Source organism: Coenobita brevimanus, chromosome 76 (genome assembly GCF_032717465.1).
Source record: "Coenobita brevimanus isolate Jiangsu-jjx chromosome 76, ASM3271746v2, whole genome shotgun sequence".
In the NCBI taxonomy this organism is placed as follows: domain Eukaryota; kingdom Metazoa; phylum Arthropoda; class Malacostraca; order Decapoda; family Coenobitidae; genus Coenobita; species Coenobita brevimanus.
The window spans coordinates 29,136,099-29,152,915 of NC_137029.1; the positions used below are offsets into that span (position 1 = coordinate 29,136,099).

The window sequence follows — 16,817 nt, forward strand, 5'->3', positions numbered from 1 at the left end:
TGTACTACTAAGTGCTGTATTAAAAAAAAAAAAAAAAAAATTGTTTAGCCTGCACTACTAACTGCTGAAGGAGTGGCGGAACAATGATCTCAGGGCGAAGGAGAGAGAGCCTATGGAAGACGATGCCTGCATCTTGAGTTCCAGTGTGAGAGAACATGGTCAACATGGCAGGAGTCTGAACACACTGGACAAAGGCAGTTATCTCATCCTCACTAAGCTTCTTGTGCTCTGGTACTTCAACTTCCCACGATGGCTTCTTGTATCGTTCTCTGCAGGAAGAAAGAAAGATTCATACACCACTGTGAATTCGATGCTACACACCATACTGTAACCATTTGTGACTCTCAAGGAAATCTGTATTGAGTATTTACACAGCCCAAAACTTATTTTCCCCCATACAAAATCAATGGAAACATCAACAAGGATGCAAACTTTTAAGTTGTTTACACCCACCAGCAAGTCACTAGTTGCAACAAAGGGTGAGCTACAATTTCACCATGCATAAGTGAAAAAATATTGCAATGCTCTATCAAATAAAGAAGGTTCAATCGGTCCTAAATAGAGCTGCAAAGCTCCTTTTTGGTCTCCCACCAAGAACCCCAACAACTTCATTCCATAAAGAGTTGCACTGGTTGTCAAAAGAAAGAAAAACAAATTTTACTTTGTTTTACGACTTTCTAGTTCTTACGTTATGGTGACCCTAAGTATCTTCCTGACTTACTGAAACATTTGCCAGCTCATTCTGGTGCAATACTATGGAGCAGCAATGATTCTTCAAGCCTTGAAGAGCTGGGAGCTGTCCAGAAGTCATCTTCCTCTGAGTAGCGATTTCTTATGCTGTACCAAGACTATATAATGGACTGGTCGACGGTCAATTTTTATTTTTAAGTAATCAATTTATTTGGGTGATAAATGTCCTGAATTATCCTATGATACAGTTACTGTAATCTGACAAACCAAAGTAAAAATCTGGAAATATAACGCTTTTAATGTTCCACAAAAAGAGGTTGATGGCAGCACGAGCCTCAAGTAACCGTGAGATCATAAACCTGCCAAGCCGGGAGACAAAACAATACTGTGATCCTCAGCTAAGTTGTATGTTCTTGGGTCTGCTGATTAGTCAAGCTCTGCTTCATCACGGCTAAGTCAGCAAATAACCACCACTGGTGCTTTGTTCCACTGTGCAAGAACAGAAGTAGAATCGCACCAGAAAAAAGATTCATCACTGTTACAAGAAATGAAAACCAGGAAGTTGTGGTGGCGAGCAGTGCGTTGGGAGTACCCCGTCACAAATGGCAACTCTTACTGTTGCGAAGCAATGCAAGGGAATACTGAATCGGCACTTTAAAATGGAAAATATTATAATTTTTATTGCCACATAGGTGCATGCACACCTAGTTATCTGAAATCCTGTCAAAAATTTGTACTTAATATGATTATTAATAAAAATTCAGGTTTCAAAACTAAAACGTACTAAATTTACCCTTCAGACTGTCAACACGCAATGACGGACTTCCATTTTGCACAGATATGGATTTAGAGCACAATTAAATGTAGCTATAATCATAAGAGTTATATGTGCTCTCTACTGGAATACAGTTCACCCTTGTGGAATGGATGTGGAGAGGTTGCACTAAAACAACAAGACAAAGTTCAGAACAAAGCTATTGGAATTAATAACCTTGCTATTATGAATAAACTATTTCCCTTACAAGTAAGAAGGAATGTTGCCTCCTGTGCATTATTTTGCAGATACTTTAATGACAAATGCTCAGACGAAGTTGTATCCATTGTGCCACCTCTCCATGCCTTCCCTTGTGCTACGAGAGCTTTGGCAGTGTTCTTGACTGGAATGTCACACAGCCATATTGCAGAACTTCTGCCTATCACAATTCTTTTATTCTCTGAACTCCATCTCTCTGGAACTTACTTCCCCAGAGTTGTTTCCCCCCAGCCTTCAACCTACAGCTGTTCAAGTCCAACTGTTACAGATTTTATATGAATAGAGGATGCCAGTAGTCTGGTGTATGGATTATTATTTTTTTATTCATGTTTTTCCTTCCTATCTATCTATCTATCTATTGCCAGACTCCTCAATCCCGTTTGGGGTGGCCACAAACAAATCGCCTCCAAGTCGCCCTGTCCCCCGCCATTTCACTGCCCTGCTCCCAACTCACACCCCCCTCTCTCATATACCTCTCCACCCCATCCCTCCATCTCATCCTTGGCCTCCCCCTCCCTCTTCCCCCTCCACCTCACTCACATACACTCTCTTCGTCAGTCTTTCACCCTCCATCCTCTCCACATGGCCAAACCACCTCAGTGTGTTCCTCATAACGCTTCCTATCACATCCACATCCACACCACAACGCTCCTTTATATCCTCATTCGTCAGCCTGTCTCTCCCCGTGACTCCACAGCCTCCTCTTAAATAACTCATTTCCACTGCTCTCACTCTTGACTTGTGTCCTTCCAACAATGTCCAAGCTTCACTTCCGTACGTTAGAGTTAGTATCACAATACTGTCATGTAGTAACTTTTTCACTTCCATGCTCACTTCCCTGTTTCTTATCACTGCTTTCAAGGAACCAGCAACCTTTCTTCCCTGCTGTACCCTTTCAAGCACTTCACCCTCCAAACCTCCATCCTTACTCATCACACTACCCAAATACTTAAACATACTCACATTTTCCAATTCCTCACCATCCAACCTCGCTGTACATTCACTAACTTCACCTCTCTCAAAGACCATCACTTTACTCTTCCCTACATTCACCTTTAGGTTCCGTTTCTTACACACACTCTCAAACTCATCCACCAAGCCTTGCAGCTCCCCTTCGTCTTCACTCAACAACACAGTATCATCTGCAAACAACAGTACAGGGAGTTTCCAAACACTATCCTCTCTCACCAGGGCCACTCCAACATCCACTACCCTACCTTGTACCTCTTTTATTACCCCATCCATGTACAGATTGAACAACCATGGAGACATGACATATCCCTGTTTCAAACCAACTTTCAAAGAGAAAAATTCACTTAGTTCACCATCCACACGCACCGCAGCCTTCGCACCATCGTACATACTCTTCACAGCATTCAACAACTTCCCATCTACTCCATATATTCTTAACACTTTCCACAATCCTTGTCTATCCACCCTGTCATATGCTTTCTCCAAATCCATGAAAGCCGCATACAACTTCTTTCCCTTCTCTAGAAACTTTTCCACTAAAGATCTAAGAATGAATATCTGATCTACACAACCTCTTCCCTTCCTAAAGCCTCCCTGTTCTTCTCCAACTAATTTCTCTGTTCTTTCTCTAACTCTGTCTATAAGTATCCTACCATACACTTTTCCTATTATACTAAGAAGACAAATGCCCCTATGATTACCACACACTTCTTTTTCACCTTTTCCTTTGTACAAGGGAATAATTATACCTGACTTCCAATCCTCTGGGACTCTACCTTCCTCCCAGGACTCTACCTTCCTCTGCTGTTAAAAAAAAAAAAAAAAAAAAAAAAAAAAAATACATTGTAAATCAATATTTACACAAAAAAAATGTCTGTCATGGTGAGTTTTCAAGCCAGAGGTGAAACACCTGATAACTTTAGCAAATTTTTCCTCTGAATCCTGAATTTTTTAAAATATAAAACAGACTTCAATAGACCAGAACTCGCTTTTCTCGGAATCGCGGAGCTACCGGACTAAATACCTATACTGAATATCGGAAAAAGTCCGATAATGCCAGGAGCAGTCTGGACTGCGTGACCACTTCAGCTATGTTCACCACAATCAGGTAAATAAAAGACAAGTTTATCAGTGTACAGTATAGTACTATTACAGTATATTACACCAATTGATTAATGTAGCGATGTTAATACATATAGTAGTACAGTAGCGCAATGGTAGTCAAAACAGTTTAAAAACCATTCGTTCAATCCGGACTAATATCTGATATATCGGAAAAAGTCCGGGTTAGCAGGGTGACGTCCGGATGTCGCTGTTATCGGAGTTTCGTATTTTTCATAATGACCAAATTGGATTATATTTACTGGTGCCGCATCTTACCCAGTGTCTGAGCCAAATAAGCAAAATTACTGTTGGGGGGGCTCACCATCCACTCACTCGATGTACTGCTGCTTTCGGGTGTCTGCCCTTTCCTCTCCTCCATCCTTCTTTCTTTCCATCCGCTTCTGTCTTTCTTTCCTTCACTCTTTCCTCTTCCTTCAGCCTACGGATGACCTTACGATCCTTCTTGTGTCTTCCTTTCCTTCATTCTTTTCTCTTCCTTCTGCCTGTGGGTGACTCTACATTGAGCAACAAGCCTAATGGTTTCCTGCACACCAGCAAACCATTTACTATCCTGGGTGGAAACCATATGACCAAATTTTGGCGCCTGGTGGTTTAGTGGGTAATTACGGTGCTCCAATCAGATTGAGCCACCATGGGGTGGTTGGGGTTTATTGCCAACAAAATGCCACTCACTATACAATGAGTTTTTTCTCATTATATGTTATGTCATGAAACCATCACCTACCGGTAATATAATAATTCTATCATTATACTGTAATCCTTTCAATAGGCTTAGTATTAATTGTATATGATTTTCACCCCACATTACTGGACCTCAACTGGTAGTTTTATGAATTAAGTCCAGTTAATTCCTGAAAAATCACTTCTTTGATATAAGTAACAGTACCAATATACTTTACCGGTACTTTAGGTAGTTCTACTCTTTCAAATTTTCTTCTCTCACTTTTCATTAACTCTGAATAGTGTCATATTATAAAAGACTGGTACATCAGTTAAGTATCAGACTTTTGTGAAGAGAAACACCAAATGCACAGTAGGGCCCAAATATATTCAATGTTTTGCTGTATACTCTACCAACAATGTACTGGTGTATACTCCACACAAAACAGTCCAGCAGCTGCAAATGCCCCACATTACTGGCCTTGCTTTCATGATAATGTAAAATATAACTTGCTTGTGACATATTCTATCTTATCCATAGAAAGTACTGGTATTACATTCATACTGCCACAAAACACATTAATCTTTCTTAGAAATCATGAGCTGCACTAAAAATCTGGGGTATCATTCAACTTCCTCCTACATGATACTTAAACATGTACTCTCATCTTAAATTTTAGGACCAACTTGCTTAGCCCCAGGCTACTATGCTCCTCATGGGGCACTGTAAGATTGGATGATGGATGGATGGATGGATAATCTTTTTTGTTATCTGAAAAAAAGTGTTTGCTTTAGGCCTGCTTCCTTGGATGCTATATTCTTCTAATGCCCATATTTTTTTTCTTTCTTTTTCAGGGATTTGCCTGTTTAGTCATTAAGCACATTTTTTTTTTTAATGCAAACAAGAATGAACCAAAGCCAAGAGCCCACAAACCGTTCCTTTTAATAAAAAAACAAAAACAATACAAAACAGAGCCCAATTCAAGATCCGTCCATTTTGAGATGCCTGGACACACTGTGTCCGAAAGACTGGAGATCATAGGAGGTAGGAAATACAGACAGAGGGAGACAGTTACAGAGTTGACCTGTTGCATAAATGATGGACTAGGAATAATGCTTAACTCTTGCATCAGAGTTAGACAGAAAAGGGATAAGAGTTTATTGCTGGATGAGTACTATGCGCCCGTCACAGAGGTGGAGGGGTGCAAGCTGACAGTTCAGAGGAGCAGTGACCATTGAAGCAGAAATAGAAAAGAGAGAAAGATGCAACAGTGCAGAGAATAGGCAGAGGTTGAAGGGAGCCAGTAAGAGAAGGAGAGTTAATGAGACGAAAAGCCTTTGACTCCACCTTACTGAGAAGAGCTGTATGTAGGGAGCATCCCCACACATGAGAGTTGTACTCTACACAGAGGCGAATAAAACCTGTGTATAAAGTCAACGAGTATGCAAGGGTGAAGAGGTACAGAGTCGGCTTAACACACCAAATCTCTTGGAACAGATTTTACAAGAGATTTAATATGATCTTTCCAAGTTAAGTCCAAAGAGAATGAAACCCCAAATATGTTTAACCCCTTAACCATGGGCTTGGGGCTCAGCCACCTCCCCCAGCCAGGGATAATCAGCATTTTTTTTTTTTTTTGGGGGGGGGGGCAATAAAATAAATAAATAAATAAATAAAATAACCTAGAGTCAAAAACTAAACAGATGAAACTACAAACCTTTGACTATACGATGACATTTTCAATATATATATATATATATCATCATCATCATCATCATCATCATCATCATCATCATCATCATCTGGACCTCCTTTCCCACCCAAGGGCAGGGTGAGGAGTAGCAATGTCCAGACAGCACAAACCTGCCCAATCCAAATAGGCCACACTTCCATTCACTCATCATTCAAGCCCCCGGAATCCTGGCTCCACCGGATACGCCAAAATCAATCATCCGCATTCTGCAGCTTCACACAGCGTATCTGATTGAGTCAATCCGGATGCTGCCATGATCACAAGGGGTGCCAAAATCCCTGATCACGCATTTCTCACAAAATCCATCCAGCCAGCTCGATCTCGTCAGTTCCCTAGCCTCACCGACTTCCAAACCTCTCTTCCTCACACACTCATCCACCATATCTCTCCACCTTCTCCTTGGCCTACCTCGCCTCCTCCCTCCTTCAAATTCGCTCAGATATACTTTACCTTTTTTACCACTCTGTTGTTATCCATTCTTTCCACATGACCATACCATCTCAGGACACTCTCTTCGATTCTGGTGTCCACCTTCTTCCTCACTCCACACCTTTCACGAATCATATTATTTTGTATCCTAGCCACCCTCTGTACTCCACATTTTTTTTTTTTTTTTTAAATAACAGAACGGAGGAAGGAAAAACAAATGGGTAAAAAAAAATAATCATACATTCCTCAGCAGTCCCATCTCCACTGCCCTTACTCTTGGCTTTTCATTTTCATGCCATACCACAGCTTCACACCCATAAGTTAGAACTGGCACTAACACTCCCTCATGTAAACCTGGTGCAGCTGCAACACTCAAGCCTCTGTTTCTTAACAAGGTCTTCATTGCACCAGCCACTTTTCTTCCTTGTGTCACTCTACTTTCAACTTCTATTGCACATTTTCCTCCCTTTTCTATCACTGTACCCAAGTATTTGAACTCTCTCTCCAATTCCAGTCTCTCTCCATTCACTGTAACATCACACTGGGAGTCACCTTCTCTATCAATAACCATCACTTTACTCTTCTCTACATTTACCCCCAAGGCACGACACTCACAGACATCAGCAAAACTCTGTACTAGCCTACCAAGTTCTTGTCCGGTACTTGCAAGCAGTACTGCATCATTAGCGTAAAACAAATCTGAGATATTCCATCCATCACCATTCATCACCGCGCCATCCCTCTCTCTATTACTCGTATTTTTAATTCTCTCACCACCCCATCCATATATATACTGAACAACCAAGGGGACATCACACAACCTTGTAGCACGTCCACACCGATCATGAACCACTCACTAAGATGCCCATTAACCCTTACACATGCTTCGCTACCATCATAAACTCTTGACAGCACCTAACAGCTTATGTACACCATACATGCACAAAACTTTCCACAATCCCTCTCTGTCTACTTTGTCGTATGCTTTTTCCAGATCCATGAATGCCATAAACACCTTATGGTCCTTCTCACAAGCCTTCTCTGCTACCTGTCTCACTGCAAATACTTGATCCACACATCTTTGCCACTCCTAAAGCCACCCTGTTCATCACTCATTAGGACTTCTGATATCTCTCTTACTCTCTCCATGATAATTCTTCCATATACCTTCCCTACCACACTCAATAAACTTATGCCACAATAATTCTTGCATTCACTTCACTCACCTTTATTTTTGTACAGGGGTACAATCACAGCCTTATTCTACTGTGCAGGCACAGTTTCACTTATTCATGCCTTCTTACATATCTCCAACAAGCACTTCATTCCACTCTTTCCACTACATATACATATATATATATATATACACAGAAGGTACGCATAGTATGCGAGCTCACAGTACGCAAATCTCATTTTACGTGAGGACCTATTTTTTATTGAATTTTAGGGTATTTTTTAATAGTACGCGAAATGAACTCGTAACAGGCGAGACAGCAGCGAAGTGTGGCCCAAATCCAGGGTTACCCAGAGTACACAACACTGCCACCCCAAGACGTGCCAACGGTTGCCTATGCTCCGCCCAGCACCAGTGATGGAGAGTGGAGAGTTGTCGATGATGGGGATCAGCCGGGTACTGTGCGCCCTAGATAAATTCAAGGACATCAAACACTGTCAGCTGCGACTGGAAGAAGCGATGACTTCACTGGACAGAACCTTCTGCTACTACACAGGCAAGCACAACCAGAAGGTTAAGAGAAGGAAGCAACCCCTCATCATCCATTACCAGCAGCCTCAAGAAGTGAGCAATTACTTCCTTTAACATCGGAAGAGCCATTTCCTGGGGAGGATCAAGAGGATGATGCGATGTATGAGGTGTCAGAAATAGACTTTGAAGGGTTTATGAACGAAGTGAGTGCATAAGCCAGTGAAAGTGTTGAAAGTGCTGGTGACAAGAGTGGTGAGGAAGGTGGTGCGTCGGGTGGTGTGGCAGGTGGTGCAGGTGGTGCACGCTAAGTGCCTCACCCTGCCTCGGATCCTCATCTTATGTCCATCAAGCCTGTTGTCCTCTTGGGTTAAGGTGGGCAGCCATATTCTTGTTGGTTTAGTTAAGCCACATCCTTGTTGATTTAGTAAAGCCATAATCTTGGATTACTTTATCTTAGGTAATATGTCTTAGATAGTTTCCCTGTACTGTACAATAATTAGGTCTGAAAGGAGTCTCAAGGGTTACCGATGAAGTGGGGGTGCCGCCCATATGTAATTTTTCCCATAAATTTATGTATTCACAGTACGCGAATTCCTAGTAAGTGACTTCCTCTGCTGCCTATAAACTCGCGTACTGTGCGTGCCTACTGCATATACACACAAATATATATAGATAGATAGATAGATGGACAGACAGATAGATATAGATATAAATACAGATATGTACAGTACGTACACAAAGTATGCAAGCTCATAGTGTGCGAATCGCATAGTAAGGGAGGACCTATTTTTATTGAATTTTAGAATATTTTTTAACAGTACTGTACATGAATTAGTAGTGGTAGGATAGTAGTAGTAGTAATGGTGGTATTAATAGTAGTGGCAGTAGTAGTAGTAATAGTAGTAGTAGTACCAGTAGTAGTATTTGTAGTTGCTGTAGTAGTACCCAGACTTCTAGTGGCACAGTGGTGCTAGAATCAAGTGAAAATGCAAGCAAAATGTGTGTGTGTGTGTGTGTGTGTGTGTGTGTGTGTGTGTGTGTGTGTGTGTGTGTGAGAGAGAGAGAGAGAGAGAGAGAGAGAGACTGATGGAGGCATGGTGGAGCAATGGTGAGCTGAGCCAGCCTGCCTCAAGGTCACTGCTATACAGTAGTAACCACACTCACAACTGCACTCACGCCACACTCTTGAAAAACCAACATGGAAATGGTGCTTGTGGTTGATTGCGGTTGTCTGGAAGTGCAATCACACATACAGATAAGGCTAGTACAGTATAAGCCTTAGTTGTGCCTCTGCACCTCAGCCACACATACAGACATGGGCAAAAAGACATAAGTAGCCCAAATTCCCCACTCTCTCTCTCTCTGACTACACGCACTTCATGGACAGTCTGGGGCCATCAGCTTGAAGTTGAAGGATTGATAAGTATTGTGACACCTAGTTTTTTATTTTTGGTTAAGAATTAGTTGAGATATCAGGTTAAAAAAAAGGTGATTTTCTCTTAAATGCCCCGCTAACAGACGGGTTGGCAGAAATATATGCCGGACGCTGTGCGTTAAGCTAGGTAAGGGAAATATATGCTGGACGCCGTAGGTTAAGCTAGGTAAGGGAAATATATGCCGGACGCCGTGGGTTAAGCTAGGTAAGGTTATCAGTCACCTCAGCAAACTCCACCCCACCACCCTTGTGACTAAGTCGTGAGCAGGAGGCATGGGTGGGGGTAGACTCAAGCTTGTTTACCTGAGGCTCACTCGCTAGCAACCGGACGCTTGCTGCTTAAACTGGAGCTACCATAGATAATTTTATGTATTATTATACCACTGAACCATTCGGTTACGGACTGGATATACCGAAACCTGGATAATCGAGCTTTCACTATATTTTGTAACTTGCAGCCTTGGATGGACAATGTCTTAAAAAGTAAAGGCCAAGCAAAGAATACATGAGAAGTAAGAAATCAGCTGAGAAAATTTAAATGCCTGATTTAAAAAGTTTCATAAAGACATGAATTTGCAATGATGTAAAAAATACAAGGTAATGTGTCAATACTGTACCATATTTCATAGGCAGTAAGTTAATGTTCTTTTTATCACCATCATTCTGACCCTTTTCCCCACCTATGAACAGAGTGTGGTATAATTAAGAAACAGAATTGCACACTTCCAAGGGAAACAGATTTTTACTCAAATTAAACCACCTAAAATATCAGTCTTCATCATCATCAACTAATACTGTGTTGCCCCATGAAAAGCATATGAGCATGGGGCTAGGTAAGTTAGTCCTGACATATAGATAGTGACAAGCCTCACTCATCCTTGAGTGGCATTACGTGAGCAATAAACCTCAACCATCCTTTGGATATAAACCTGCCCAGGCTCAATCCGACTGATGCTTCTTAACTACCCACTAACTACCACGTGCCTTAATTTGGTTATAATGTTACTACCCAGCGTAGTACGGTTATTGGTTTCCTGGTGTACATGAAACAGTTTGGCTTGTCACTCAGTGTAAAATCACCCATAAACACAAGGAAGAGGAAAGAAAAAGGGAAAGAACGACAACAGAAGCCCCAATCCATAAACATAGGACATTAATAAAAGATAATTACAGTACTGTCAAAGAAGAGGGGGAGTGGCCATGTGCGATTTGCCACAAGGCCATGGGGAGTAATTCCATCTTGTGCAGTGTTTGTGATAAGTGGGTGCATATGAGATGTAGAGGTATTAGCAGTAGGCTGCGAGATAAACGCTGATTTCATGTGTGCAGTATGTCGGGGAGAGCATGTGGGGACTGTCAGGTGTGGGACATTGTGGTAGTTGGGGGTACTCACTATCCGCTTACTCAATGTAGTGCTGCTTTGGGTGTCTGTCGTTTCCTCTCTTCCATCCTTCCTCTTCTGTCTTTCTTTCCTTCATTTTTTCCTCTTTCCTCTGCCAATGGGCAACTTTTGCACTCCCTGTTCTGTCTTTCTTTCCTTCATTTTTTCCTCTCCCTTCTGCCTATGGGTGACTGCACTGAGTGTGAAGCCAACTGGTTTCCTGTACACTAGGAAACCATTTACTATGCAGGTGGTAACCTAGTGGTTTTGTGGGTAGTTAAGGTGCTGCAATCGGACTTAACCTGTGTCGATTTATATCCAAGGGGTGGTTGGGGTTTATTGTTCATGTAATGCCACCCAGGGATGAGTGAGGCTGGTCACTCTCATCTTAACTGTCAGGACCAACTTGCTCACCCCAGGTTCCTACGCTTCGTTACGGGGCAACATAGGATTGGATGATGGATGGATGGATGGCTGAAAGGACTGAACTTGCTGGTGAGTCTCTTGGGTGTGTCGAAGAGTTTTGTTATTTGGGAGACATGTTATGTGCTGGAGGTGGGGCCGGAGCTAGCTCTGTGGCTAGGGTGAGGAGTGATTGGAAGAAGTTCAGGGAGCTCTTGCTTCTCCTCACATTGAGAGGACTCTCTCTCTGTGCTAAGGGATCTTTGTGTACAGCATGTGTTAAGAGTGTAATGTTGTATGGTTGTGAGACCTGGGCAGTAAAGGAAGAGGATATTCGCAAGCTCAAACATACAGAAATGGCAATGATTAGGAGGATGTGCAGAAAGGACTGAACTTGCCGGCGAGTCTCTTGGGTGTGCCGAAGAGTTTTGTTATTTGGGAGATATGTTATGTGCTCGAGGTGGGTCTGGAGCTAGCTCTGTGGCTAGGGTGAGGAGTAATTGGAAGAAGTTCAGGGAGTTGTTGCCACTTCTCACACTGAGAGGACTCTCCCTCTGTGCTAAGGGATCTTTGTATGCAGCATGTGTTAAGAGTGTAATGCTGTATGGTTGTGAGACCTGGGCAGTAAAGGAGGAGGATATTCTCAAACTCAAACATACAGAAATGGCAATGATTAGGTGGATGTGCAGCGCATCCCTACATGCAAGGCCTGGGGGGTGATAGGTTTACGATGGAAGAGACGAGAGGTAGGATGGGACTGGAGTGTATTGGCTTTGTGATGAGGAGAGGTAGACTGACATGGTTGGGGTATGCAGAGAGGATGGGGGATGATAACTGGGTACAGAAAGTGAGAAGTGGTAATGTTGGGGGTAGCATAGTGAGAGGTAGACCTTAAAAAAAATAAAAATAATAAAAAAATAAAAAAAAAATAAAAAAAAACTGGGACAAGGTCACTAACTGTTACCTCAAGCATGAGGGACTAAATAGGGAAGCTGCCAGAGATCGAGCAGAATGGAAAGCTGCCATTAGGTGACCAAGACCGATGCATGCAAGTATGTTGGAGCCTTCAAAAACTAAACAAAATGAAATATATAATACTGACACTGGAAAGGCATAACGAGACAACAGTGACTCTGAGGGATTTCTTTCCACCTCCACTGCCTAGTGGGGGCAAAAAGCAGTTGGAGACAAGCCCCATCCCCTCCTCACCACCACGCCAGCTGTCGCCAATGTAAAGGTGAGTGCCATAATTTATTGTTTTATGACTTTTCTATGTCTGCTTTACCTCTGAATAGTAGTGAATGTCTTCAGAAAGCAAATCAGTAAGCATGTTTGGTCTTAGAAGGATCTTACAGGGAAAGTGGGAGTCCGGCTGGAGATAAGGTTGACACTTTTGCCTTTATGTGTTTCAACTACCCTAGTCATGCAGATATGAGTTACAAGGAAGGTTAGGTTAACATTCAATGCATAACTTTGGAAATGACTGTATTTTGCAACAAAATTTTGTGATCACAACCTGGCGTATTTTCAAATCTCTGTGTAACACACACCTGTGTAATCTACGGACGAACAGTAACGTGAGCTTGTTAAGGAAGTCATGAAGGTGTCTTGTCCAGGCACCCGAATTAGAAGGGTGATAGTAGGACTCAAGAGACTTGAATAGTCGCCCTAGGTGCTCCTGAGTTCGACTACCTCCACCCTGAAAGATACACATTACATTATGAAGTCATCATGACAAGCATTCTATAAAAAATTAGTATAGTATTGGAACAGATGGAAAACAAACTTAATTATGGACTTAAAGAGTTCCATTCATAGATGCTAATGACTGACATAACTGTATAAACTGTATGCTCTACTGGCTGTATCATACCACAGTGCACTCACCAAGTTTGAAATGATGAACATAGCTGTAGCAAACTGGGAAAGGCTGTCACTTTTCCCAACCTGAGCTTTCTTGTATGACACTGGTAACCGAAACGATCGTAATACCTAGAATGGAAGAATTACTGTTACTGCTACAGTGATCCCTAGTTAATACAGATGTGAACCTAAGAGACTACAGAAATCTAGCCACTTTAGCCACACAGTCCCACTGTTCTTTTACTGGGATTAAACTATAATCAACTAGATTCAATGCATCCCTGACTTAGAAGCACCTTTCTTATGACTAATTTACATGCACTATAAACACATACTGGAACATAATCATCATCATCTGGACCTCCTTTCCCACCTTAGGGCTGGGTGAGGAGTAGCAATGTCCAGACAGCCCAAATTTGCCTAATCCAATGGGCCACGCTTCCATTCACTCATCATTCAAGCCCCCTGAATCCTGGCTCTATCGGATACGCCAAAAACATTCACCATGATCTGAAGCTTAACTTAAACATATCCAGTTGAGTCAATCCAGACGCTGCCACATTAAAAAGGGGTGCCAAATCCCTGATCATGCACTTCTCACAACATTCAACCAGCCAGCTCAATCTCTTGCCAGTTTCCTAGCCTCACCAACTTCCAAACCTCTCTTCCTCACACATTCATCCACCATATCTCTCCACCTTCTCCTTGGCCTACCTCGCCTTCTCCCTCCTTCAAATTTGTTCAGATATACCTTTTTCACCACTCTAATGTTATCCATTCTCTCAACATGACCATACCATCTCAGTACACTCTCTTCGATTCTGGTGTCCATCAACTTCCTCACTCATCTTTCACGAATCTGACAAATCAAATTATTTCATATCCTATCTACCCTCTGTACTCCACATACATTCCTCAGCAGTCCCATCTCCACTGCTCTTATTCTTGACTTTTCATTTTCATGCCACAACATAGTCTCACATCCATATGTTAAAGCTGGCACTAACACTCCTTCATGTAAGCCTCGTGCAGCTGCAACACTCAAGCCACTGTGTCTTATCAAGTCCTTTATTGCACCAGCTACTTTTCTTCCTTGTGTCACTCTACTTTCAACTTCTTTTGCACATTTTCCTCTCTTTTTTATCACTGTACCCAAGTATTTGAACTCTCACCAATTCCAGTCTCTCTCCATTCACTGTAACATTGCAATGGGAGTCACCTTCTCTCTCAATAACCATCACTTTACTCTTTTCTACATTTATTCTCAAGGCACAACGATCATAGACATCAGCAAAACTCTGCACTAGCCCAACATGTTCTTGTCCGGAATTTGCAAGTAGTAATGCATCATCAACATACAACAAATTTGAGATATTCCATCTGTCACCATTCATTACCACTGCCATTCCACTCTCCTCAATATACACAGAGCTAATTCAGCTTAGCCAGGTAACATGTAATGGCACCACAGAATATAGCAAGTTCAAAGGATATATTCAAATAAAATTAAGTACTTCTATGTATTAATGACTTTAATTACAAATATTACTGATTAATTTCACATGGTTCTGAGACTAGATACAGGGAGTCCCTGTGAAACAAAGCCCCAATATAGGAAAATTTGAAGGTACGAAAGTGAAAAATATAGGATAAATTCCCCTATCGAAGGGCATATGCTTCGATGATATGAAAAGCGCTCTGAGAAAATTATTCAAATTTGGCCCACGACCAACCGCAGCGCCACTATCGTGTATGGCGAGGCAAGCAACTATCTTCGCTTCGTCGCAGCCTGTTCCCGCTTCCTACCTGTGTAGTGCGTGCCTTCTGTATTCTGAGAATTTTTGCATCTTGCATCATGCCACCCAAGCGTCCTTCACTTTCATCATCATCTGTGGAATATCTCAAGAAACAACACCGAACCCTGACACTGGAGTGCAAGCTCGAAATTTTCAAGAAGCACAAGGAAGGCCAGGGCATGAGTGAGATCAGGCCTCACTTGTACATACAGTACAGTACAGTTTTCTATTTTTTACTTGGCAATTTGATAAATAAACAACTGCTTCAAGTTCATTTAGCTTTTATTAACATTCCTACTATAGATTTAATAGCTTACAACCAGCCTAGTACAGTACAGACTAGTTAGTTGGCAGACTTTGGGGGGCTCCTGGAATGCATCTCCTCATTTTCTTAAGTTTCTTATGAGGCAAAATGCTTCAATATACGAAAAATCGATATACGAAAGATTTTAAAGCTACCTAACCCTTTTGTTTATCGGGGACTCCCTGTATTAGTAGAGCATGATGGCATTAATCCCTTTGGCCCAGTGATTATCATTATTTTCTTGCCCAGTGCAATATGCCAAGATGATTATGAACAGCTGTGATGACATTCTCCTAATTAAAGAGATATGACACATTTTTCATTAACTCATCCACATCTATGGTGTTCCCCTGTACAGAACAAAACTGTCTGGTAACAGCAAGAAGACAATGCAGATGGCATATTGAAGAGATTAATTGGTTAACTGCTGCCACAAGACAAATACCTTAGTGAAGACAATAGGCAGGTGTTCTTCCCAGTCAACATAGCCAATGTTGTTCCATGCCAGCCGTGAGAACAGCCAAAACAAGCTATTCTCCCAAAACCACAATGAACTGTTGTGACAAGAGTTCCAGATTCCTGTGAAAATTAAATTAAGTAATTTGTTGTTTCTGCTATCGCTACCTTAGGTTCATCTGGATGTGAACCTAGTAGACTGAAGGTAACTGGCCACTTTTACCAGGCACTCCCCTGAGACCCTTGTTTGAGGTCTAGTGAAGGACTGACTGTGTTGAGATAGTGAGGTACGAGTACATGGGGTGTGTTGTGATGTGGGCACTGCACTGCAGGCCCAACCCCCAACAGATTTATAATACAAGTGTAACTAGGCAACCAGTTATAAAAACATCCTGCAACTCCCTATTCCCTGGAGGCTGGATGGTAGACTAAACAAGGGTCAGTTCAGTTTGCAGTCATCTAGGTTCATGTTCAGAAGAATGCACAGCCACAACAACAAGTCTAAAGTAAGCCTGGAAGAGTGGTACCACCATATAGTATGGCATTGCATCTACAGTCTGTGGACTGCTATGAATGAAAAGGCCACATCTTTACTCTGAGTTATATTGCATGAGATGATGGTCAAATGGTCAGAGAAGTGATCTGGTAGAAAGGATGCAAGTTTTATCCTAAGCTGGGGCAGGGAACATATTGATTATTCGAGTTTTGTTAAAACAAACAATTGATTTTCCAAACATACCTCCAATATATCATAAAACCACTGTTGCTAACACCATGATACTGGGGCTAAATGAAACAGATCTAGCATATAT

General features: G+C 41.9%; 1 protein-coding gene across 1 annotated transcript in view; it reads right to left on the reverse strand.

The window, feature by feature from the left end:
* LOC145408248 (proteasome activator complex subunit 4B-like) overlaps positions 1 to 16,817 on the reverse strand; it is a 212,521-nt gene that overhangs the window by 140,846 nt on the left and 54,858 nt on the right. Inside the window, exons 6-9 of the mRNA XM_080279014.1 lie at positions 15,995 to 16,128; positions 13,474 to 13,578; positions 13,137 to 13,285; positions 63 to 269 (exon numbers count right to left, since the gene is read on the reverse strand). Coding sequence (XP_080135140.1) covers positions 63 to 269; positions 13,137 to 13,285; positions 13,474 to 13,578; positions 15,995 to 16,128 — 595 coding nt within the window. The remainder of the gene's footprint in view (positions 1 to 62; positions 270 to 13,136; positions 13,286 to 13,473; positions 13,579 to 15,994; positions 16,129 to 16,817) is intronic.